Raw genomic sequence first — 25,822 nt, forward strand, 5'->3', positions numbered from 1 at the left:
ATTGTGAAATACCCAAGAAAGGGCAGTTATTGAAACGGAATATTATAACGATGAAACGCTGCTTAAACCTAAGAAAAATGCTCCTTTACTGCAGCTACTCAGATTTACTGTCCTGCTCGTGTTTTTTAGTCAGATGATTGGAGCGACGTGCAAGCGTCTAGAATGAGCTTCCAAAAGAAGCTTCATGTAGAATCTTCTTATGAAGCTTCTTTTTCCTTTGAATCTTCTTTTAGAAGTTTATTCTAGAGGGCTGGTATTAGAAGTTAATCCGGGTAAAGTGGATAGTCATAATCTGTATGCTATTAATACGTGTTTTTATATAATTTTCTGTTAAAACTTACATTATACAATTCGTCTATTAGGCAGATATTACATTCCAACATTATTGTTCCTTTGTTTTTAGAGAAAATCAAGAAACGTTATGGGGCACTTGGACAAGTGCTTCATTATTCTGTTGAACGAAGTAGTGGTAGTGCCTTGGGTATATCACTAGCTGGTCATCGAGATAGGACTAAGATGGCATGTTTTATTGCTGGAATTAATCCCAAAGGTTCTGCATCCGCTGTTCCATTCGCGATTGGAGATGAAATTCTAGAGGTATGTAAATGTAAGAAGCCAACTCTCCGATAAAACCAATAGATGTAGCAAATTATAGTCAATAAAAAAATTATTTAATCTTCCTAATGTATAAGTAAAAATTTACACAGCGTTAGCAGCGCCAGTGGTGTAGTGGTAAGCATAATTACCTCTCACCCCAGCAGGCCTTGGTTCAATCCCAGTCGGCGCTGCCGAGATGTTCTTTTTTTATGAATTGATTTATTTGTACAGGCTCAATCGAATAAACTTTACAGAGCCAAGTTATCATTTTCGTTATACATACTCAATCCTAATCTTAAATCTAGAGTTACAGGGATTGAACCGAATACTCGCGGTCGTCTCGAGGTTAGAGGAGATTTACAATTTTATGGATAAGGAGAGGGAGGAAGAGATTTCACTATTTCTAAAACATAAACTTATTTCAATTCAACTTGTTATCAGCTGTATAATTTTAAAATTATAACCAAAAAAAATTAAAAAAATATAGCCATCGTCCCAAACTCCCTTCACTCCATTTATTCTGCCAGCTGGCGAGCGAATGTTGACGATAAATGAAGAAAATTAATTGAAGGCGATTTGTCGATCGTAAATATCGCCTTGCATAGCGCCCACCTTAGCAAGTGAGTCCGCCATCTCATTACCCGGAATCGAGCAATGAGATGGGACCCATGCAAAGGTTTTTATGTACGTCCAAACGAAGCAAAGGGCAAGTTAGGCGGACTGCGGAACCGAAATAAAAGTCACCGTTTTCGTTGTACTTCCAGAGTAAACTGAGCTCAGCTCTATGTATTCAATGTGTTTTTATGCAGCTGGTCGTGCTGCCAGTTTAAGGTTTATAATCATAGTTTCGTCAATTGACGTTTCGTATCTCGTGAAATGTGCACGTATACAACAATTCTTCCCCTTTCGAAAGTTAACAAATTCTATATAAAAAAAATTGACCATTGTCAAACATTTCAAGATTCAATTTATACAATTCCTTAGTCGTAGTAATAATCTTCGAGCTTTTTTTTCTTTTCTAGCCCTCTTTGACCTTCTTGGTTCCTCCTCCATTGTTCCCAGCTGCTTCCTTTTTCTTTCAACGTCTACATCCAATTCTTTAGGAACACCCTGCTGTAATGGGAATCTTGAACAAAAGTCGGCGTTTCCTAACTTGTTTGACGGCCTATAAATGATATATATATATTGAAGTCATATATTGTCAAGTCCAAAATAATACATTGAAGTCTGGTAACATATATCGAGTTTTTACCCACCTTCCTAAACATTCCTAACAATGGCTTATGATCCGTGTAAACAGTAAAAGGTTGTCCATCAAGGTACTTATGTTTTTTTTTTTTTATAGTGCATACTAAAGCTTACGCTTCCAAATGTAAAATGGGTTATTTTCTTTGTGTCTGATTCAATGAAAAGGACGTGAAGCTCATTGGTTTCTCAACTTCATCCACTACATGAGCTATTAATCCTCCTAGACCATAACTTGAAGCATCTGTAACAACCACTACTGGTTTCTTTCGGTCAAAAAATTCCAAAAGGTTTGCCCTTATCAATGAGGTTTTACTTTCCTCAAAAGCCCTTTGGCAATTGTCATCCCAGATACACTTGACATTATTCTTCAGTAAATTGTATAAATGATATAATTTAGATGATAATTGAGGGATGAACTTATGATAATAATTAATTAAACCTAGAAAAGATTTCAATTCAGATTCATTTGTCGGAGCACTCGCTTTTTCAATAGTAGAGATTTTGTCAGGACAAGGCATCAATCCTTTCTCACTTACAATGTGCCCCAGATATGTGAGCTCCGTAACAAAAAAATTGCATTTTTTTAAATGTACCTCTATGTTAGCAATGGCTAATCTCTCTAAAACTAAAAGGAGCTTGTTCTTGCATTCTTCCCTCGTTTTTCCAGCAATTAAAACATCATCTATATGCAATCCCTTCCAACACTTTATCCATTACCTGCTGAAAAATAGACGCACTGGAAGAAGCGCCTTGTGGCAGTCTATTGTAGGTGACAAACCCTTCGTAGTATTGATCACCACAAAACTCTTGGACCTTTCCGTTAGTTCTAGTTGCGTATAAGTACCTTCCAAATCGAGCGAGCAAAAAAAAAATTGCATCCCGCTAAATTGGCAAAAATGTCCTGTGCTGTTGGTAAAGGATAGGTGTTGGGTACGATTGACTTGTTAATTGATACTCTTCAATCAATAACCAGCCGTATATCATTATTTTTCTTCATCACAATAATGATAGGTGATGCCCATTCGCTGGTATCTATAGGTGTAATGACTCTTTCTTTTTCTAATTTGTCTAAATATTCACCAACTCTGTCCCTCAACCTATATGGAACATCATACGCTTTTTTAAATATGGGAGTCTCATCTCTCAGCACCAATTCTGCTTTAAACCATTAATTGATCTACAAAAATCCTTTTCAAATACATTACCGAAACGCTCTCTTAAATTTGTTACAGTACTTCCCCCAGATTCCAGATTCAAATGATTGATTACCAATGATTCAGTGAAGAAATTCCTCCAACTGGGATAAAAAACGTCTAGCCAAGTTCGACCTAATAATGGAAAAAAATCATTTTCACATTCGAGTACCAGCAAAGGCGTTGGCTCCTTCTTTCCATTAAATTTTACCAAAACTGTTGCTTCGCCCATAATTTTCAACTTAGCACCATTTAAAACAATAAGCTGTTTCCCATATCTCCTCATAGGATTGTCAAAATTAGTTAGATATCTCTTTCTACTAATAACGGAAACGGAAGAACCACAATCTACTTCCATTTCAAGGTCACACATTTACTTGCACTAAACTAGGATTGCTTATTTTGTTAATGGACGAAACCAACATACATTGCAAATCACCTGAGTCACTATCCTCTTCCTCCGACTCGTTTGTGCGCATCCGCTCGAGCACCTCCGTGATGTGCCTATCCGCTGAAGGTCCTGGTCTATAGGAATCCACGAGATTCACTGCGTCTCTGTGAAGGTTTTTCAGTTTAAAACACTTCTTCTTTATATGACCCTTCATCCCGCAGAAATGGCATATCATCTCTGAATAATCCAGCCGCTGTTCCTGTCTACATTTTTGTCCATATCGGAATTCACCAGACCCCGTTGTTGTGTTTCTTCTGTCACTCCTTTGTGGTGTCGTTTGGTAAGGCGTGTACCCTAGACGGTTTTTTACCGGTTTCCTGTTGTTGCCTGCCTCGTGACGCGCCCAATCGTAAGTCCTTTCTAAATTTCCTTTGTGCATAGCCTTTACCAATGGCTCCTATCAGTCCTTCATCCTTATGACCGTCTGCTGTTCCGGCATTTGCTCTAGCAACCTCCCACGTGGCTATCAATTTCTCAGCATTTTTCAAAGTCAGTTTTTCCTCACTTAATAGCTTTTGTCTTAGGCCTTTGTCCCTCATTCCCGCTATAATGCGGTCCAAAATGGACACTTCCTTTAAATTGTTAAAGTCGCAAAATTCAGCTTGAAGCTTGAGAGATAAAACAAAATCTTCCATAGTCTCAGGGTGCATCCATTAAGTACGTCACGCAAATTTTGAGCAAAATTGTCACATTTCGTCGCGAGATCTCAACCCCCCCCCTGGAAAAATACGTCACGCTGAGGAAACCCTCCCCACCCTTTATTGAAAAAAAAAATGCATTTTCATACACTTGGTTTACACTTGGTTTAATATTACTTTAAAACTAATATTTTATGTAAGGTACCGGGAAATCAATAATATCTGCATAGCATAACCATGTTGTTTGCATCTGCGTACCATAGACCGCTATTTAATTTTCTTTTAAACCGGCAATTGTAGATAATTAAAAAAGACAAAATTACGAACTAGATTTAAGAAAACATTGAATACACGAAAAGGCTTGCGCCATTCACTGGTGGATTAATCTGATTTATTTTATTGAACATTAATATTAATTCAGAATCAATGATTTGCATCACTTTTAAGAAACATTTTAAAAATATTGATTGCTCTAATCCTCGATCCAAGGATTCTGCAAATGCTCTTCGATTGCTACACGAAACGAAAATCAATTATTTTATTCATGTGTTTCACTTATACATTTTTGCCAAAACATCAACCTTTTACATTCCATAAGACAAACTACATAGGTTCTATAAGAATGCATAAAAGGTATGTGTGACCGCTTGCTTATACATTTCATTTGACACATGATCTTCATTAACTTTTTGCAAGGCGTCTGCTTATTAGTTGACTTATACATTTAATGAATAATCAGCAATAGAAATTTGCCAAAAGGTATAAGGAGATTTCTATCCGTGTATGATCGGATGACTTGGTGCTTCAGCATCTTCGTAGTTGTCAAACGGCACTTCTTTCAAATCAATGTCGATTTCATCAAGCCACTCGAAATCACCAGTTTCATCTGCAAGCACCAGCCGTTCCTTTTGACGTCTTGCGGCAATTCGTGTCGGACGAACCTTTTTTATAGTTGTTGTCATTTTGTGTACCTTCTTGTGATCCTTCAACATAACCAGAGATGCAAAATAGAGACTGCAAGTGGCACAAACTCTATCCTTCAAAGAGTTCTTAATCGACGGACAATAAAGATTGTAAGGAACAATCTTAAAACCAGTCAGTCTTCGGCAGTATTTTACTGATGTCTACTGAATTCAGGACGAAGACTGAAGGGAAGTGTTGCGGTTCGTCCCTCGTAGCACCTCTTAGTCCATCGGATGATTGCGTGAGCGAAATTGGTGGAGGCAAAAACCTATTAGGAAGTACTTTGGCCAGAGTGCTTCTCAGTGGTGAGCATCATTTCTGAAAACAAAATGTTAGGAACGCATCAGTTGAATGATAAAGTGATATTATCAAAATGATTCTATTACCTATCATCACATTCGATAATTTGCAGACAGTACTGGCTGGTTCTTACGTGGATATCGAACAAATTTTGATCTCAGCTTTCGAGTGCTGCTGGGTCCACTTCAGAAAATTCCGGATCAACGTACTCAGCCACCGTAGGAAACCCGTCAATGGAATATATATTTCATCTGCATACTTAAAATTTTTCCATTCAAGTTGCTCGTCCGTTGTGCGAAGTTGAGAGTCCAAGTGCGATCCGAAATGATCGTGCGGAATGATCAAGCCAGCAAGTTCTTTGCTGAGAGGAGCCATTCTCCTTTCCACGCGATTGAACACAGGCATTCGTGGCAATGAAGATTGCATTCAAATTATGCTCTAAAAAGTGGTGAACCGCAACTTGAATGACTTTTCGATATCGGGGATTTTCGTCCGGACCGCCGTCTACAGTGATCATTACGATCGGTTTAACGAATCCATTCAGCTTCATAACCGAATCGAATTGTTCCAATTCCAACAAACGTTTGAAATCAACAGCATGCGAGTAAGCAGTGGATGATGCGTGTTTTCCCGATCGGATTCCGATGTAAGTGGGACCTGTGTAGTCCACAGCTTCTGCTTTTCCCAATCCATTACGCTTCACCTCGATGCCTGCTGTAACAGACGGGATAAGCTTATGACGTTAGCCACAACCCAATCATGATCCGGTAGAGTCACTTTGTATTCAACGTTCATAAGCATAGGTGCTTGGTTGTTGGCTGCTGTAAGTCCGATTACGACCCTAGCTTTATCATCTTGGCTGAGAAAAGTTATTTCATCCGGTCCGAGTAATGAAGCAACCTGCTCTAGAGAGGTGATAGTTGCGGTACAAAATCGCCCATCCTGGTGGTCATTATGCTTGGTATTACTGGCACGGAGCAGCTTCACCGGTACTGTCTTGATGTGACGTTTTCCTTCATCCCTGTTGACTCGACGAGGAAGCAAACGGAGATACATTGCTGATCTGCTGAGATAAAACCCTCTCTCGTGTAAAACCGCTCTTAGCTCTTCCAATGTTTTGACACTTCGAACACTGTCATATCGCCGCTTTTCTTGAGCTGCTGATCCGTGTAAAGCTATATCACAGCTCGACTTCAACAGCTCCGGTTGTTGTTCCTCCAGGCGTGGGCGACCGATTGTTGTTCTGGCAGTGAGAAAGTTCGCTGGTAATTATATGAAAAGTAAAAATGCATATCATGACACATATTCAGCATTAAAGATACCTGATTCTGGCATTGCTTCTATTAACTTTTCATTTGAACTCTTCACCAAATCCCTCCTCTTCTGCTGCCTTTGCTTTTCACTTATTTTTGTTTTCAAGTCTTTCTCTAGCTTCACTTTTTTTATTAGTAAGCTCCCTGAGTTCATCAAATTCGTCGTTTGTCATTAGGCCCGCTGAGTTTCGCTCCTTAAGACGTAGAACCTGTGCCGTCACATCGTTCAACTCATTTCTGATTTGTTCCTGCACAGGACCGGGACGCTTCAGACAACCGGATGTACTAGGGTGGGATCTCGAGGGGTTTTTTCTCACACACGGGTGGTTCCGGATGATCAACAGCACTTTTCGGTGGTTTGATAGCAGCTTTGCTCCAGAACTGTAGCAGTTTTCCTTGGCGGCCTAAAGCTAGTGCCTCCAATTCACGAATTCTGGACTTTACCTGCTCTTCTTGTTTGCCTCCTGATTCTTTATCCTTCGTTTGATTCCAGTAGCTGACTGCATCAGCCTGGCATATGGATTTTTTTCTTTTCCGGATAGGCTTTGACGAACGCTGTGTACAACGCACTAAATAATTAGTTTTTGTTCATTTTGCAACAGGTTTCGTTAACTTAATGTTCTTTAAACACTTTAACTCGTATGAAGCACCCTGGCCATCACACTGTTTTGATGAATGGATAAATTAACTGACACTTGTCATTCATAAACAAATGTGACAAGGGGTGTTCACATCAACTGAGCGGTGTATGCTCATAAACTGTGTTATGTATTTTGTGCCTTTTAGCGCTTATACTTAACGCTTCACCTCGGTTCCTGCTGTAGCAGACAGGATAGGTAAATAATGTTAAAAAATACGAACAAAAAGGATTTTATTTTGCAATGAATGTTTATTGAGTGACGTCACGCAGTCTTGAGCCCCCCCCCCACCCCCATTCGTCACATTTCGTCACGGTTTATAACAACCCCACCCCCCCTAAAACCGTGACGTACTTAATGGATGTCTCCTCATCTGTGTTTTGCACCGCTAAATTTATAGCGCTGGACCAAATCTGGGTCTATTTTGTCAAGACAACTTTTGAGCTTGGAAATCAAGTCATTAAAATTCGCCTCCTCAAAATTACCCGCGGGATAAAGTAGCTTGATCTCTTCAAACATGTCTGGCCCACTTAACGTGATGAAGTAAGCCATCTTGTCCTCATCTTTCACTTTATTTACCCCGAAAAAATATGTCAGCCGAGTGAACCAATCGCTGAAGGAAGCACCACGACGATATGGTTCAATCGTGAAAGCCACGTTAGAAGAACTCATGATATATGGAAATATTCGAGGAGTTTTTTGATTAGAACACAATTTCAGGCACCAATCTTTGATAATATAACAAAAAAAAAATTATATTTGGTTTTTGCCTAATAATAAAATGATCATATAATGAATTTCAATGCCGAAAACACAATATAGTCGTGATAATAAAAGGGAGAAAAAAAAATAAAATGGACCCTCTTTGAAATATAACTTAGACAAAAAGGATCAGGGAACAAAACGTTTTGACTCACCAAACGATGCACATTTGTTTACAAACAAATAATGTTGATCTGTCAAAGACTCGCGCTTATTCCTGCTTACACTACACCAGTGCTACACCGCAAAAACGAAAACGACATTAACCTCAAGTTCCACCTCCACCGGTGTACTTTGACTGGCAGGTCATAACTAAAGTCGGTATATTTATAGTCTGGCGGATAGAATTTAGATCTATCAAAAAGTGGAACCAATTCAATATATTATAGACCAATAATTGAAAAGGTACTATCATTTTTTTATAATGAAAACTTTTAATGTTGTTCGCGATTGGAGCGAACGTAGTGTAGTAGTAGTAGTAGTAGTAGTAGTAGTAGTAGTAGTAGTAGTAGTAGTAGTAGTAGTAGTAGTAGTAGTAGTAGTAGTAGTAGTAGTAGTAGTAGTAGTAGTAGTAGTAGTAGTAGTAGTAGTAGTAGTAGTAGTAGTAGTAGTAGTAGTAGTAGTAGTAGTAGTAGTTTTATCTCTACTAACCCCGAGGCGATCGCGGGTAAACGGTTCCCAACACTAACACAATGTGTAATTTGTGTCAAGACCCTACAAACAAGCTTTTATCATTTCCTTACGCTGCCGCTGGCTTGGCACGAGCATGCAAGCAGCAGCACCGACCGACCGACTGCAAACCAACGAGTGCGCAGCGAGCACTGATCGGTTTGTGCATGAAAGGGGAAAGGTAGGAAAAATGAAGACAGCCAAACATATTTAAGGCAACGCATTTAGCGCGTCGCGATGATACAGTCCACAAACCTTGTAAAGAAAACACCGAATTATAGCGCCGTTGAAATTATAAACCATAGTTTTTTCCTTCTTGAACAAGCCGAAGTCAAAACAGTCCTTTTCAGGGCTATGAGTTAAGTGTAATTTTCAGTCGAGCTTTTCTGTGTGTTCCTGTTGGCATTCCCACAGGGGGAATTGGCTAAATCAGCTGGAATCCTTCGAGCCGAGGATTGCCACACCATCTCCAGTGTCCGTGGCCGGACAATTTTGGTCCTGCTGAACCGGATCCGTGTGATCCCATCCGTTTCTGTTGCAACCGCAACAGCGTGTCGACAATCTGACGATTGTCGAAAAGTTCCTGCCTTTCGCCTGCCTGCTACTACCTCACGAAAAGCTCGCAGAGTTTTGTTTTAGAATTTTCTTGTGGTTTGGCTAAGAGGGAAATCGAAAGTTTCTTCGAAAGTACAGTCGAGAGTGAAATCGAACCTGTTCGTCGTCGCGTGTGCAAAACAAAACGTACGCGAGCGTCTTACGTCGTGCGCAAGTGGTGGAACGTGTTCGTTCCTGTTCGTTCCTGCCTTCCGTTGTGCATGTGATCGCTGTGCTTGATGCCATTTCAACACACACCTGGGAAGAACGAGAAGGAGAAAATGGCTGAAGTGAAGATTGCTGTTCACCTGCGTGGACAAGCAAAGGCCAAAGTGACGAGGATCCGGAAGGCCATCGAAGAAGCGTCTGGAGCTGGAGCAAGACAATTAAGTTGGGTGCAGCTCAAGGTCTTCACACGCAATTTGGAAACGCACTACCAGGAGTATTGTGATTACCATCGGCAAATCGTAGCTTTGACTCCCGCCGAAAAACTAGTGGACCAGGATGAAACGTACATCACATTTGAAGACCAATACAACGAAGATTGCATGTTGGTCGAAACATTAATTCAGTCGATGACCGAACCGTAACCTCGTCCGATGCCATTGTCCCAGCGAGAAGGGATTCCTCGATTCATCGTACAGCAGCAACCACTAAAGGCTCCCATTCCCTCCTTCGATGGGAAACCCGAGAACTGGCCACGTTTTAAGGCCATGTTTTCCGACGTCATGATAACATCCACCGATTCCGACACCATCAAACTTTACTACCTAGATAAAGTGCTGATTGATAATGCCGCTGGAATCATCGACGTCTGCACCTTGAACGAGAATAATTATGTCGGAGCGTGGGAGCTGCTGGAAGAACGTTTTGAAAACAAGTTGCTTATCGTGGACACACACATCCAGGGGCTGCTTAGCTTGAAGAAAATGAACCGAACAGTGCCAAGGATCTTCGGGAATTAGTCGACGAAGTATCCCGACACATCGATGGACTGAAGCTCATGGATGAAGTGATGAACGGTATGTCGGAGCGTTTCGTTGTCCACCTCGTGGCAACAGCTTTGGATGCCAAAACCCGGATGGAATGGGAATCAACCGTTTTCCACAAGCAAATTCCCGCCTACAAGGACACGATGGAGTTCCTGAAGAAGCGCTGCTCAATCCTGGAGCGGTGCGAGGATGCGATCGCGAAGCCGCCTGTTATGAAGCCATCTGTACCAAGCAAGAATCAAGTGAAGACCATCTCTACCAAAGCTTTTGCTGTAACCGGAAAGGAGTCCTGTGACATGTGTGGAACCGGAGCCCACCCGAACTTTAAGTGCGAGATCTTCCGAGCAAAGCCCTTCATGCAACGCCACGCCAAGGTAAGAGAGATCAAAGCTTGTTTTAATTGTTTGAAAGTGGGTCATTTAAGTAGTTCGTGTACATCGTCATATACGTGTTCTAAATGCAAGGGTAGACACCATACCCTTCTGCATAGTGATAAACCGGTTTTCCAGTCCACCTCGAAATCCAATGTCTCAAACGCTTAATCCCAGTCTGTTTCTGAGGTTTCACAGTCAACTTCAAAGTTTCAACCTTTTCCTAATCTTTCGCAGTCCGTCTTGAAATCGAATGTTCCAAATGTGCAATACCCATCTGTTCACAAGGAATCCCAGTCCAATAGTGCAGTCTCGTGTTCACTAAAGCAACCCCCACGTCTGAGTAATAGTTTGTTGATGGCCGCTAGGGTTCAGATTAAGGATTCGGATGGAAATCTGAAATACTGTCGAGCATTTATGGATTGTGGTTCCCAGGCTCACCTTACTTTTCGTAGTCTGGTTAAGTCTTTAAATCTACCCCGTTTCTCCACTAATGTTGAGGTAGTCGGAGCAAATGGTCAGCGTTCAACGCTATCTGAGATGGTTTGAATTGAGATATGTTCTTGTAATTCTAACTATGCTGCGAAACTTAAGTGTCTTGTTGCTGACAAAGCTACTGGCTTAATGCCATCTGTTCCATTTGATATAAGCAATCAATCTCAATCTTCCACTTGCAGATCCGGAATTTCATAATCCTGGTGAAATTGACTTGCTGATTGGAATTCAGTTGTTTTTCAAATTATTGCTGCCAGGTCAATTCAAAATTACGGATGAACTTCCAATCCTCCAAGAAACTCGGCTTGGATGGGTTGTTGCTGGTTCTATCGATGAGCCTCATGTTTCACAGCATTGTTACTCTGTAGGTCTGCAAAGTCTTGCTGATTCTATGGAAAAGTTTGGTCGTTTGAATCCGTGGATTCATGTAACCCTCTCACTAATGAAGAACAGTTGTGCGAAGAAATTTTCTGCTCCACAACCCATCGCGACCAGGATGGTCGTTACATTGTTCAATTGCCCCTGAAAGATTCTGTTCATCAGGTGGAAGACAATCGTTCGATTGCTCTTCGTCGATTCTTCATTCTGGAACAACGGTTCCAGAAAAACCCTGAGTTGAAAAAACAATATGTAGAGTTCATCAATGAATACAAATCCCTCGGGCACTGTGTTCAGGTTGATGAGTCTCAAGATCCTCCAAATCTTTTGAAGTATTATGTCCCTAACCATGCGGTGTTGAAGCCTACGAGCTCTTCAACTAGTTGTGTTTGATGCTTCGTCGAAGGGTAATGGACCTTCCCTCAATGATGTCTTGATGATTGGACCGGTGGTCCAAGATGATATCTTCTCGATCAACCTGCGTTTTCGAAAGCATCGATATGCCTTCTCTGCTGACGTTAGTAAAATGTACCGGCAGATAGCACTTTCCAGAATCCACACTACTTTGCTTCGAATTTTCTGGAGAGAAAATCCAAATGATCCCTTGCAAGTCTTGGCATTAACGACAGTAACTTATGGTACATCTTCTGCGCCATTCTAAGCCACAGGGGCTCTTCAGCAGCTTGCTATTGATGATGGTGATCAATTTTCACTCGCAGCTAAGATCGTTCTTGAAGATTTTTATTTTGATGATGTCCTGTCTGGGTCTAAATACATAGAAGGAGCCATCCAATGTCTTCTCGAGCTCACGGAGCTTCTCCGTAAAGAGGGATTTCCCATTCATAAGTGGTGTGCGAATAACCCAGCGATTTTGGAGTCGGTTCCAGAAGAAGACAGGGAAAGGTTCCTGTCTTTTGAAGATGCGAACATTAACCAGGCCATCAAGACACTTGGACTTCTTTGGGATCCAACTGAGGATGTCTATCGATTCCACGTGGAACTTCCAAGTCTTTCCAACTCTTCTCCTACGAAACGGAATGTTCTTTCGCAGATCTCTAAACTATTTGATTCCCTTGGTCTTGTGTCACCTGTCATAATAGTTGCTAAGGTGATAATGCAGCAAATCTGGATGAGTAAGCTGAATTGGGATGATGTTCTAGATGGCCAGTTGTTACAAAATTGGACCATATTTCGTGATTCTCTAAATCACATTCACCAAATCAGAATTCCCAGGTATATGTGTGCCTCTGATGCTGTTTATGTTGAAATTCATGGCTTTGCCGACGCATCTGCCTATGCATATGGAGCATGTCTTTATATCCGAACCATAACCCAGGATGGGGTCAAAGTCTCTCTTGTCTGTAGTAAGTCAAAGGTTATTCCAATAAAAGAAATTAACGATTTCCCGATCCGAACTGTGTGCCGCATTGTTGCTAATCAGATTGGCCATGAAGGTTCTTCCGGCAATCAAGATGAACTTCCACTCAATTCATTATTGATCGGATAGTCAGATCGTTCTTGCATGGCTAAAAAAGCCCCTATCTAAACTTGATGTCTTTGCTCGCAACCGAGTTGCAGAAATTGTTAATCATTCTGTTGATGCTAATTGGAATTACATCAAGTCGTCCGAAAACCCAGCTGATGTGGCTAGTCGTGGTCAACCCTCCCAACTCTTTGCTTCGAATGAACTTTGGTGGAACGGACCTCCGTTTCTGCGTAGTCATAGCTATCAGATTGATGAGCCTAATCCGCTTTCCGATGATAAATTACCGGAATTGAAACCAGTAACCGTGTCTAATGCAGTTCTTGTCCCTGAAACCCTTCCAGGTATGAGTGCCTTTAGTTCATTCCGAAAGCTTCAGCGAGTGATTGGATACGTCAGAAGATTTGTTGTGAATACAAGGTCTCCAAAGCCGGAACGTATCACTTCGGAATATCTGACTGTGCGAGATTTGAAAGAGTCGTTGAATGTGATTGTTAAGTATGTTCAAAGAGTTGAGTTTTCAGACGAAATTCGTCGGCTTGAATCAGGTGAACCTTTGCGTGGACTCAGTAGTCTGTAGTCTTCCCAACACTAACAATCCGAGGTTGCTTCAACCATCTATGGGTGATCTACGCCGGATCAGATTCAATTGTTAGGGTTGCAGATGTCCAAACCTCTCATGGTATTTTCCGCCGCCCAATCTCGAAGTTGGCCCCTTTACCTTTTGAATCAACCCAATCTGTTGTCCACCAAGTATCTCTTTGCCCGGGGGAGAATGTTCGCGATTGGAGTGAACGTAGTTTAGTAGTAGTAGTAGTAGTAGTAGTAGTAGTAGTAGTAGTAGTAGTAGTAGTAGTAGTAGTAGTAGTAGTAGTAGTAGTAGTAGTAGTAGTAGTAGTAGTAGTAGTAGTAGTAGTAGTAGTAGTAGTAGTAGTAGTAGTAGTAGTAGTAGTAGTAGTAGTAGTAGTAGTAGTAGTAGTAGTAGTAGTAGTAGTAGTAGTAGTAGTAGTAGTAGTAGTAGTAGTAGTAGTAGTAGTAGTAGTAGTAGTAGTAGTAGTAGTAGTTTTTGTTTTATGTAAATCACCCTACCCGATTACCCAATCTTTTTAAAAACCTCTACTAACCCCGAGGCGACCGCGGGTAAACGGTTCCCAACACTAACATAATGTGTAATTTGTGTCAAGGTGCTACAAACAAGCTTTGATCATTTCCTTACGCTGCCGCTAGCTTGGCACGAGCATGCAAACAGCAGCACCGACCGACCGACTGCAAACCAACGAGTGCGCAGCGAGCGCTGATTGGTTTGTGCATGAAAGGGGAAAGGTAGGAAAAATGAAGACAGCCAAACATATTCAAGGCAACGCATTTAGCGCGTCACGATGATACAGTCCACAAACCTTGTAAAGAGAACACCGAATTATAGCACCGTTGAAATTATACGTTTTTTCCTTCTTGAACAAGCCGAAGCCAAAACAGTCCTTTTCAGGGCTATGAGTTAAGTGAAATTTTCAGTCGAGCTTTTCTGTGTGTTCCTGTTGGCATTCCCACAGGGGGAATTGGCTAAATCAGCTGGAATCCTCCGAGCCGAGTATTACCACATCATCTCCAGTGTCCATGACCGGACAAATGTTCTTTCCTTGTCAACCGCAAATTACCAGCATCATCGGATAGGGGAAACTTTTCTCAATCCGTTGAGTTATTGGTTTGCGTAAGCGAGTCTAGAGTCACGAGTTTCCGAATTTTTGTTCGCAAAAGCTGATGTGCTCTTTTCTGTTGTTGGTCATGATATGCTCGATTGGTTGCGCTATTTGACAGCACAATTGGTACTCGAGACTTTTTTTTATCTAGTTCGTTTATTTGTAAGGCTCAATCGCGTTAGCTTTACGGAGCGGATAATTCATTGTTCTTTGTTTGTAACAAAATTCACTTAATTCTATGTCTAGTAGGAGTTGGGCCGAATACTCGCGGCTTACTCGAGGTTAGAGGGGTACATTGTCGAAGGATAGGAAAAGGGGAGGAGCTTGGGGTAGGGTTTCGTTGTCTCATCAGAGCAATGTCGCCAGTATGAATGGTAGTGTGGTTCTAGATTCGTCTGGAGTTCGACCGGCTATGGTGACCAGTGGGCGACAATGAGACTCATCGAGACGGGGGGATAAGACAAACAAAAACTATTAAAGAGAGACAAAAGACAAAGGATTTAAATTCTTATACTAGACATTTGAAGAAACACATAAATCGACTGCATATAGCAGAGATCGCGGGTACCCAACACGTCTCTGATAGGGATATTGGGTTGTCTTCCTTGGGCCTGGAGGGTATTCAAAAGTCGCTCTCTGGCAGCGTCATTATCCGTACATTGCCAAACTGCGTGATCGATGTCATCGTAACCGTTTCCACACCGACAGATGTTGCTGTCCACGAGGTTTATTCTATTGAGATGAGCATCTAGCGAGTAGTGGTTGGACATAAGTCTACTCATCACGCGAATGAAGTCACGACTTAAGCCCAAGCCTTTAAACCACGCTCTCGAAGAAACATTAGGAATAATTGAATGTAACCACCGTCCAAGATTTCCAGTGTCCCAATCGGTTTGCCAACTGACGCACTAAATGGTAAAATTCATCGTGCGAAATTTGCCTGTCATAAAATTCGCCTTCCTGCGCACCCACCTTTGCGAGAGAGTCCGCCTTCTCATTGCCTGGGATTGAGCAATGTGAGGGGACCCATACAAAGGTAATCATATATGATCTTTCGACCAGCACACACATCTGCTCCCTTACCTTTGAAAGGAAATAAGATGAGTGCCTACTTGGTTTCATCGACCGAATAGCCTCAATCGAACTGGGACTATCCGAGAAGATGAAGTAATGGTCTGCGGGCATGTTGGAAATCATCCCCAATGCGAAGTTGATTGCTGCCAGCTCAGCAACAAAAACGGAACAAGGTTCCTGAAGTTTGCGGAAGGCGCTAGAGTTTTCATTGAAGACACCGAAGCCAGTGGATCCATTAAGACGTGACCCGTCTGTAAAATATCTTTTCACGCAATTGACGTGTTGGTACTTTTCAGTAAAAATACGCGGGATAATAATAGTTCGAAGCTGATCTGGAATCCCATGAATCACTTGTTTCATGTACAGATCATATTCAATTGAGGAACTGCGATTGGTGAAGTGAGCACGGTCTGGAGTATAACAAGGAAGACACATATCCGACGATATGTAGTGGTGGTAGATTCTCATAAATCGAGATTGTGTGTTCAGCTCAAAAATTTCTTCAAAATTTGCAATTATAAGTGTGTTCGTCACTTCGCATTTGATTAGTATTCTGAGAGAGAGCTCCCAGAAACGGTTCTGGAGGGGTATTACTCCTGCCAGAACCTCGAGACTCATGTTATGCGTTGAGTGCATACAGCCGAGAGCAATACGCAGACAACGATATTGAATTCGTTCCAATTTTATTAGGTGACATTTTCTTGCCGAGAGAAAGTAGAAAGAGCCGTACTCTAGAACAGAGAGAATTGTTGTTTTATAAAGCGTTATGAGGTCTCCCGGATGAGCACCCCACCATGCTAGACAATCGTTTGTTCCTTTGCTCTTGCGGAACCCAAACTGTGTATTTGATAGCAAGTTATTTGTTTCGACCCACTGATCGAGTCTCCGAAAGATCATTTTCTCCAACAATTTCCTAATGCACGAAAGCATTGCAATTAGACGGTATGAGTTATGGTCAGACGCTGGTTTGCCAGGTTTTCGAATGGCTATTACTTTGACCTGTCTCCATTCAGGCGGTACAATGTTGTTTTCTGTAAGGAATTGAATAAGTCTAGCAAGCGTCTTTTAGCGATATCTGGGAGATTTTTCAGAAGATTGAATTTAATCATATCGCTTCCCGGTGAGGAGTTGTTCGATGAAAGAAGAGCCATAGAGAATTCCAGCATTGTGAATGGTCTATCCAGAGAGCTGCCGCTCGGAGACGCTTCTCGAAGAATGTGTTGTGCTGGAACTGAGTCCGGACAGACCTTTTTAGCGAAATCGAATATCCATCGGTTGGAGTATTCTTCACTCTCATTAGAAGATGAGCGGTTACGCATGTTGCAAGCCACCCTCCACAAGGTGTCATTGAGGTTTCTCGTGAGAGTCCCTTGATGAAATTGCGCCAATAACCGCGTTGTTTTGCTTTGATTAATTGTTTCAGCTTTGCCTCAAGCTTTGAATATTCCTCGAAGTATGTGGAGGTTTTGTGTCTACGAAAAGCTTTGAAAGCATCAGATTTTTTTGCATACAATTTTGTGCATTCTTCGTCCCATCCAGGTGTGGCTGGTCTCCTTTTAAAGGATGCACTTGGAACTTTTCTTTTTTGTGCTTCCAGAGAGCTTTTGTATATCAAATCGGTGAGAAATCGATATTCTTCCAATGGTGGGAGGGTATCTATTGATTCGATACCGATTGTCACCACCGTTGCATATTTCTGCCAGTCGATGTTCCTTGTAAGATCAAATGGAACTCGAGATGGTTCTGCAGATTGAGGGCCACACTTTATTGAAATGATGATTGGCAAATGATCGCTACCATGGGGATCATTGATAACTTTCCACAGATAATCCAATAATAGTGATCTTGAACACAAAGATATGTCGAGTCGGCTTTCTCGAGCCGGAGGTTTAGCTATACGTGTCACTTCACCAGTGTTCAAAATAGTCAAGTTGAAATCGTCACATAAATTGTAAAAAATTGCCGCTCTATTGTCATCGTATAGATCGCCCCACCCAGTACCATGGGAGTTCATATCACCTAGAAATAATACTGGGAATGGAAGAATCGAAACTAGATTCCAGAGTTGACTACGACTAATGGAGGTTCTTGGTGGAACATATACTGAAGCTATGCAAAGATTTTTGTTCTTCACATTTATTTGGCAAGCGACGATTTCGACGCCTGATAGAGCAGGAAGGGACATTTTGTAGAAAGGGTAGCACTTTTTGATCCCTAAAAGTACTCCTCCATAAGAATCGTCTCTATCCAGGCGAATAATGTTAAAATCGTGGAAGTTGAGTTCTTCATCGGAAGAAAGCCATGTTTCACAGAGAGCAAATATATCACAATCAGAATTGTGAAGTAAAAATTTGAACGAGTCTTGTTTAGGCACAAGACTACGGCAGTTCCACTGTAGCACAGTGATCATATCTTCAACCTCGTTCGACGAATTATCCATCGAAAGATATGATTGATGCAAGGAGGGGCCATGAAACAGTTAATTGCTTAAGATATGATTCTAATGTTGGAAGCAAGGCTGAAACTAAGCTTCTAAGAGGGTCTTGTATGTTGAACATATTTAATATGAATTCCACAATGTCCGAAAAAGCTAGCAAACCGCGTTCGGACTTGGATTTCTTTTGAGAAGTTTGAGGAGCAGCTTTTTTGTTTTTCTTTTCTTTGTTGGGTAATGGCGGAAAATCCTTACTGCAGCCAGGAAGTGGAACAGTAGGAGCCTTCGATTTAATTTTTTCATCCCCATTACCCTGGGAATTTTTCAATCCTCTGAGTGACTTTAGTTTTCTTACGGCGCACTTTCGGGGAGGAGCATTTTCGTTTTGAGGATCCGTTCGCTTTCAAAGGTGCGTGTACCACCGTAGAGTCACCCTCATCGGATGAGTCAGAGTCCGATTCTTCAGCTGACAAAATCGAAAATTGATTTTCATCTTGGACAGCTGATGCAGCCTTCACCATTTGTGCATATGACTGCTTGGAGCGTCCAGAGATTGAACGCTGCACTTTATCGGAGTGCTGCTTGTACATTGAGCATTCCTGCAAGGGGTGAGGATTCTCGCCACAATAAGTGCATTTTACTGATTCTTTGTGGCAAGAATCCTCTTTGTGGTTTTCACCACATTTGCCACAACGAGTTTTGTTGCCGCAATGGCTGGCTGAGTGTCCTAGTCTTTTGCAGTTGGTACAATGATATACCCTCTGTACAAACAACCGCACCGGAAAAAAAGCACCATCAACTTTGACAAAGTTTGGGAGAACACTACCAGCGAAAGTCACCCGAAACGAGTCTGAATGCTGATAAACTTTCTTGCCATCTTTCAAAGATACTGAATGCAGTTGCCTTACATCCAGTACCTGTACCTGCTCACCGATTTTCGAGTTTTTGAAGCAACCCGATGCTTGTTTTAAGTCCTCGACACTCAGACTCGCGTCGGAGACCACACCTTCTATCTCCACATATCGAGAAGGGATGTAGAACCGCTTAAAAAGGAAAAAAAAAAAAAAACTTAAAAAAAAACCCTTCACCAATTAATCTACTTAACAACTAGTTGTTAATATTTTGTTGCCCAGTGTATGAACAACCAAGCAAAACAAAAACAAAATTATCAAAAAAAAAAAACTTTTCACTAGTTGCAAGAAGTTGCACCACTATAGCCCTCACAACCCTATCAGGGGAGAGGGCAAAGCCACGCGCAAAATTTTATAACAAAAGCGCGGCAATGGGCTAGAGAAGACTATTGTATAGTATAGTGTATAGTGTGAGCTGGTGCAGCCACTCCGTTTGCTGCTTTGTTGTTGTTGCTTGCTGCTATGGAGTGGTGATGAGACGATGACGGTGAGATGATAGTCCACCTATAGCGTCGCTAAAGGTGGCTACTTCCTCTGCTGACTGCGGTTGCCTTGGGCACTGAACTTCGTCCATGGTAGGTAAAACGCGCGATATAAAAAAACAACTATGGTGGAAAAAAAACTCCACCGGCTACGAAACCAATACCCGCAACGGACACACGAACAAACTACGTCCGGCTACTTCAAGCTATCGGCGAGGAATGAACCGAGACTCTTTTCGTAAGGCTATAAATATAGCCACTATAGTCACAACTTCTGAAACCAAAATATGCTACGTCATTTATGCATATTCCGTAATTCAATGATCTTTAAGATAAAAATATTCATTAAGAGAAAAGGCTTGTATAATATGATCAAATAAAAATAAACAATCAAATAAAAATATAATATTCTACAAAGATTTTTAAATTTATTTCTTAAAGAAAGCTGAAGCATGCCCATAATTCTGGTGAAGATAAAATACTAAATAGATATACTTTTAATCTATTAAATTGTTTAATGTTATATAAAATTGTATAACACAACCATTTTTTTTTTATAATGCTAAAAATTGAATTCTACATATCATTTTTTATGAATTAGCTGGAACATATTAACATTTTTCCTATGTTCAACCATTATCGACATATTACGAATTATAAAAGTCTGAAATTATGTATTTCAGTTATTAGCCATAGTATTTTAATATCTAGCATTCTTCTCCAGATACATGCCTTCAGATTTCTTCATAAACAAATTTGAAGTGGGAATTTTATGAGATATTCACCTTTTAATATTATAAAAAAAATTTATAGTGAGTTGGTGAAGTCCATGTTTCAAATCCAGGTGGCAACTTTTTTATTCGACATGGAACGTTATCATGCGATCATTTTATGACTTACTTTCACTAAAATCGTACGATTATTCGCACGGTAAGAAAAAAGTTCTCAAAATTGTGTTCCTTTCACCCAACTCGTAGCTTCCATGGAGCTAGTCAAAATTGAGTAATATATTATAACTCAATATTGAGAAATCTTGATCATGAATTCAATGGGTGTAAATTTGCCATCACATTATCGAAGGTGAAATTTACCCAACGTTGGAAGGATAAAAATATCGATGGTTAAACATATCAATAATCATTTTCTTTTCTGAATAGGTTTCTGAACATAAAAAATAAACGAAAAAATAAAAACAAAAATATTATTTAATTTATTTTAACCATGATTATGATTGAAGAACATTTTTACTCAATATATTTAAATTAAACTAGACTTAAACGAGCTCTAAAAATTCTAAACAAAAAAAAAAAAACGGCCACCATTTCCGTAATTGATTGCTGCTTCAAACGCGTGTTCATCTCCGTGGTGGGGAGAATATATATCCGGACAGCTATTTCACCAACTTGCAACCATCATCATACCATTCCAACACTACCACGAACCGCCTTGTAATCTAGAATCTAGTTTTATCATCCGGATATGTAGATACGTTGCCGTCTACATGCAGACAATATCACCAAATACTCTGATTGATTATCAGTACCAGCCCGTGGATCTGTCTAGTGGGGACATTCTTCGGATCATATCGGAAGCAGCAAATGCATATTAGGAGGAATTCTGAAAACAACAATATAATAAAAACAATCATTACTCGCCTACAAATTTCCAACATACACTTTGGCGTGTATCTTTTTTCATATTGCTACGTGCAAACTTAACAGACGATATTAATTTAATATAAATCAGCTTATTTAATCAAACACAGACCCTTTTTACGAGTGTCACTTCACGGTGAAAACGAAGTGAAGTGACCACTTGTCACTCATTTCCGGACCTCAAATGACAGTAACCAACGTTGAGTTTATTTAAACTCAATTTTGAGTACTGTTTTTTTTTACCGTAACGACAGTCAGTGGAGCAGTAATGCTGGGTTTAGACTAGGCAAGTCAAATGATCAACTCAGTTGAATTCAATTGGCTTGCAAAGTTGAGCCTGGTTCAACTTTTTTCAATTCAAGTGAGTTGATCAAGTCAGTTGAATGGCATGGTTTACACGTTCAATTCGCGTTCAAGTCAGTTGAATTCAACTGACTTGATCAATTGACTTGCCCTGTTTAAACCCAGCTTAAGAAAATCTCCTTTTTACGAGAAGTCCCATCCGCTAGAGCGGGAATCGACCGTCGCTCCATTATACGCTTGAACGATAGGTGATGCCGCTATCCACACGACCATAAAGCCCACAGACCACAACAAATTTCAAAATCAATATTTTTTATCTTCTCTTTGCATGCAGGTGAATGGATTAGTTCTTCATGGGCGGTCGCATCTAAATGTTCCTACAATAATCAAAGGTCTTGTAGGCTCATCAGTTAAGTTTATTGTTTTGAGGTAAGCAAGAATATAAATTTCACAAACTGCCAATAATGTTTGCATTCCATAGACGATCAAGCGCTACGGAGGATTTAGCCGTCAAGCCAGTAACTCAATTTCCAGTGTGCATAGATGAGGAGGTAACTTTATTAAAAATAACTTTAGATATAATTTGTTTTTTTTTTTATATTTACTGCTTGCTATTTAAACCTACATGTTCAATACAAATCCAAAAAGTCTTCCTATCATAACATACACACTCCCAATTTATCATTATATTATTGGTGAACGATTGGTAAAATTTTGACCTTCATTTTAAAGCTTTTACTCAAAAATAATTTCATAACACGTTCAATTTTGTTCAAATGATCAAATGAAGATTTAGATTTAAAGTAACTTTATAACCATTTAATTGATTTGCCCAAATTGAGATTTCGGTAAAAATTACCAAAGTCGACGAAAATTTCGAAGTGTTATGTAGAACCACAAATGAACGTCATGCAAAAAGTGATTTATTTATTACTGTCATACTGGTATAACTGCACGGCCAACCGCAACAACTCAGCGACTGAATTCAATTGACTCAGAGCATTTTATTTCCATATGAAATTTACTCATATTTGGGAAAACCTGCAGATACACACAGCTAATGCATAATTGCAGGTTTTTCCAAAATATGAGTAAATTTCGTTTGGAAAAAATGCTCTGAGTCAATTGAATTAAGTCGCTGAGTTGTTGCGGTTGACCGTGTGGTATAACAAGGAACAGGCATTGAAGTGCTGCTTATCGGTAGGTAGCATCTAGAGCAAAGTCAGTCGGCGCCGGTGGTGTAGCGGTAAGCGACTGCCGAGGTCGGTGCGATTTTTCAGAGACATAAAATCTCTGGTCACGCCTTCTCTCAAAAGAGAAGTAAAGTCGTTGGTTCCGGCCCATGTGTATTGATAGTTGCCACATCCTACGCAGGTGTGGAAACTGCCTCGCTGCAGATTCGATTATCGTCAATGGATGGCAATCGATGCCCGTCGGTGATTGGCACTAGATTGCGGAACAGAGACCGACGTTAAATAATGAAATTAAGAAGAGAATAAGAAGAAGAATAAGAAGAAGAATAAGAAGAAGAATAAGAAGAAGAAAAAGCCTACATCTGAGCTTATGGAGTTCTGCGGTCCAAACATGTCATACAGAACGTCGCGATAAAATATGTCAAACATGTCATACAGAATATCGTGTAAAATATGTAACACATACTATATAAAAACTGTATACGATATCAACGGAAATACCCTAAGCTACAATATCGAACCAATGTTTCTAGTTTGGAAAAAGCGCAGCGACTAAATTTAATCTTTACATTATACTATCAAAGCTACCCACATTATCAAAGATACCCCGTTTTACGGAACCTAAAAATTTCCACAAGCGCTAAATACTGGACCAATGGCCACTTACCCTATGAGCAAAAAAAGTCTTGAGGAATAATTTTCAGCGCAGGAGTCTACTTTGGCGCAAAATGCGCACTATTCTTCAGAATTAAAAAGTGCAACTATTAAAAAAAAATTAATGCTGTTGATTTTTAACAACATTTTTTGTATGATTTCGATAATTTTGGGCTGCATGGAAAAGGTATTGTTCTAGCATTTTTTTAAATCTATTTATGCATTTCAAAATAACAAAAAATCTGCTGAGCTGGTTGCACTGTTGGGTCTGTTCAGCCTCTTTGATTTTTAAATGTTATATAATTGTGCATTTTTACATTGGATTCAATAACGCTAAGATTACAAATAATATCGTGGTGATTGTTATGATTAATATTAACAAAAAGTAAATATAAGGATGGAATGCGCAGAATTTGACGCGATCACGGTACTCACCTTTATCTTCTATCATGTTTTGACTGAGATTAATTGAACGAAGGGCAGGATTTGAATTGGATATCACAGAAACTGCAAGCTTGTGTATAAAATCCGATCTATGAAATGAGAAAACAAAAATAACTTTTTACCGTAACGCAAGTGCCTCAAGATGCAGTTTCTCTAACCACATGGATCGTTTTAAAACATGAAGAACTCTCTCCAGGGTTTCCGACGCGTATTGGTAATTTTTAGTCCACAGAAAAATGTGTTATATTCCAATGCCGACACGATAGCCATCAAATCTTTCTGCTCAAGATGATCAAAATCTCGCAGATTTAGGATGCGATTGTCATGCGATAGATAGATGGTATCGATGTCCCATGCGACTTCCTCACGGTACTGTGCGGCATGAAAATCGCACATGCATGCATATTGCATGCTGAACCCTGCTGATAGGATTTATTTCGATCTAGAATAATACAAAGCATATTTGGTATTGTTACAGAGGTATGAAAAGTGTCTTTCCTTATGCTTCGTTAAGTTGGTAGTTTAGAGATTTTTAATAGAATAAAATTTAAGCTGTGGTAAATCGTCTTTTTATTTAGTGTTCACTGTTTATTAATCACTTCATCTGAATAAGAAGCCTGTTTGAGTTGGCTACTAATATGATTGGCCATGCTCAAATAAGCATAGAAACCTTAAATCTGTTCGACACATCATTACATAGCACACCACAAAGTAATCAGGATTACATAATAGAAACAAAACGTTCCTATACATATTAAATACTCACATTTCACAAATGAAGAAACGTAAGCATGCCGTGAAGGTAAAAATCGATGCCCACTAAATTGCTCATGACTGTTCAAGGTTATAATCCAAGTTATAGTTCCATAGTTCCAAGTCATAGCCATAGTTCATCGCATATAGAGTAAATGCCGGCTTCGAAGTGCTGTGGGTAGTGCCGACCGATACGGTCGTGTTTTGTGTTAGCTAGGGGCCTGAAGCGTGAGAATTTATTTAAATTAGCTGTTCGCACACATTTTGTTCGCGAGTGGGTTATGAGTTTTTCGGTTGTGTTTTTGTGGTACGATGATCGATTTTCATTAGCTCCAAACTCCGTAGCGATATTTTAAGGTGAAAGTGACTTAGTGAGTAAATACACATTTCGAAAATGTTTATCTCTGTGACATCACTTCAGATTAGAAAAAGCTCTCGATGTTTTGTGTGAAATAATAAAAGGAAAGCATCGACGAGAACTTTTTTTTGCCTGAATTAAATGTTAAATTCAACGAGATACCAGAACATAGCTTTAATGGATTATTTAATTTTTAATGCAGTAAAGACCTGATATTGTCAGCTCTCCTTTTGAAAATCTTTTTCAATGTTCTGCGAAAGTCATGAGCTTCTTCAGTGGCCTTTTCCTCCAAAGTATACCTTAAAGATCCATCTTGAAGATGAATGAGAAAGATTCTGAATCGAGGCTATGTGAACTTATTAAAAGTATTATGCGCATCGGATAATTACTGTACATATATTGCTTTCAGCTCATTGGAGAAATTTTCCATGTTTTCAGCAATAATCTGATATGCATTGTTAGTATATGACAATATTTTTTTTTTTTCAGGAAGAGCTGTTTTCTGCTTATAAGAACGTCCGGGTGGTTTCAATCAAAAAGGTAAGAAAATCCCATATGGTGTTTTAAATTATCGATAAAAAGTTACTTCTCGTAGAGGACATAAGAATTATCGAAATGATGATGGTTGAGTGATGATGTAATTGTATAAATATATTTTCAAACCAAGCTTTTTTAAATTTTCTTGAACTTTTAGTACAACAAGTCCAGGTGTTTCCAATGGCTTTATGAACTTTATTTTTTTTCCATGTGCTTTGATGTTACATGATGGGTTTTTGTTT

At 40.0% G+C, this 25,822-nt stretch overlaps 1 protein-coding gene across 1 annotated transcript in view; it reads left to right on the forward strand.

Annotated features, from left to right (window-relative positions):
* The first annotated feature begins 409 nt into the window (after positions 1 to 409).
* The window catches only part of LOC135715410 (inactivation-no-after-potential D protein-like), a 126,358-nt gene continuing 100,945 nt past the window's right edge, over positions 410 to 25,822 (forward strand). The window contains exons 1-4 of the mRNA XM_065238692.1: positions 410 to 597; positions 21,976 to 22,070; positions 22,123 to 22,192; positions 25,533 to 25,583. Of these exons, the coding sequence (XP_065094764.1) occupies positions 517 to 597; positions 21,976 to 22,070; positions 22,123 to 22,192; positions 25,533 to 25,583 (297 nt within the window). The 5' untranslated portion in view covers positions 410 to 516. The remainder of the gene's footprint in view (positions 598 to 21,975; positions 22,071 to 22,122; positions 22,193 to 25,532; positions 25,584 to 25,822) is intronic.

The sequence above is a fragment of the Ochlerotatus camptorhynchus genome, unplaced genomic scaffold (genome assembly GCF_037179485.1).
Source record: "Ochlerotatus camptorhynchus isolate MF236.1 unplaced genomic scaffold, CSIRO-AGI_Acam_v1.1 ptg000892l, whole genome shotgun sequence".
Lineage (NCBI taxonomy): Eukaryota > Metazoa > Arthropoda > Insecta > Diptera > Culicidae > Ochlerotatus > Ochlerotatus camptorhynchus.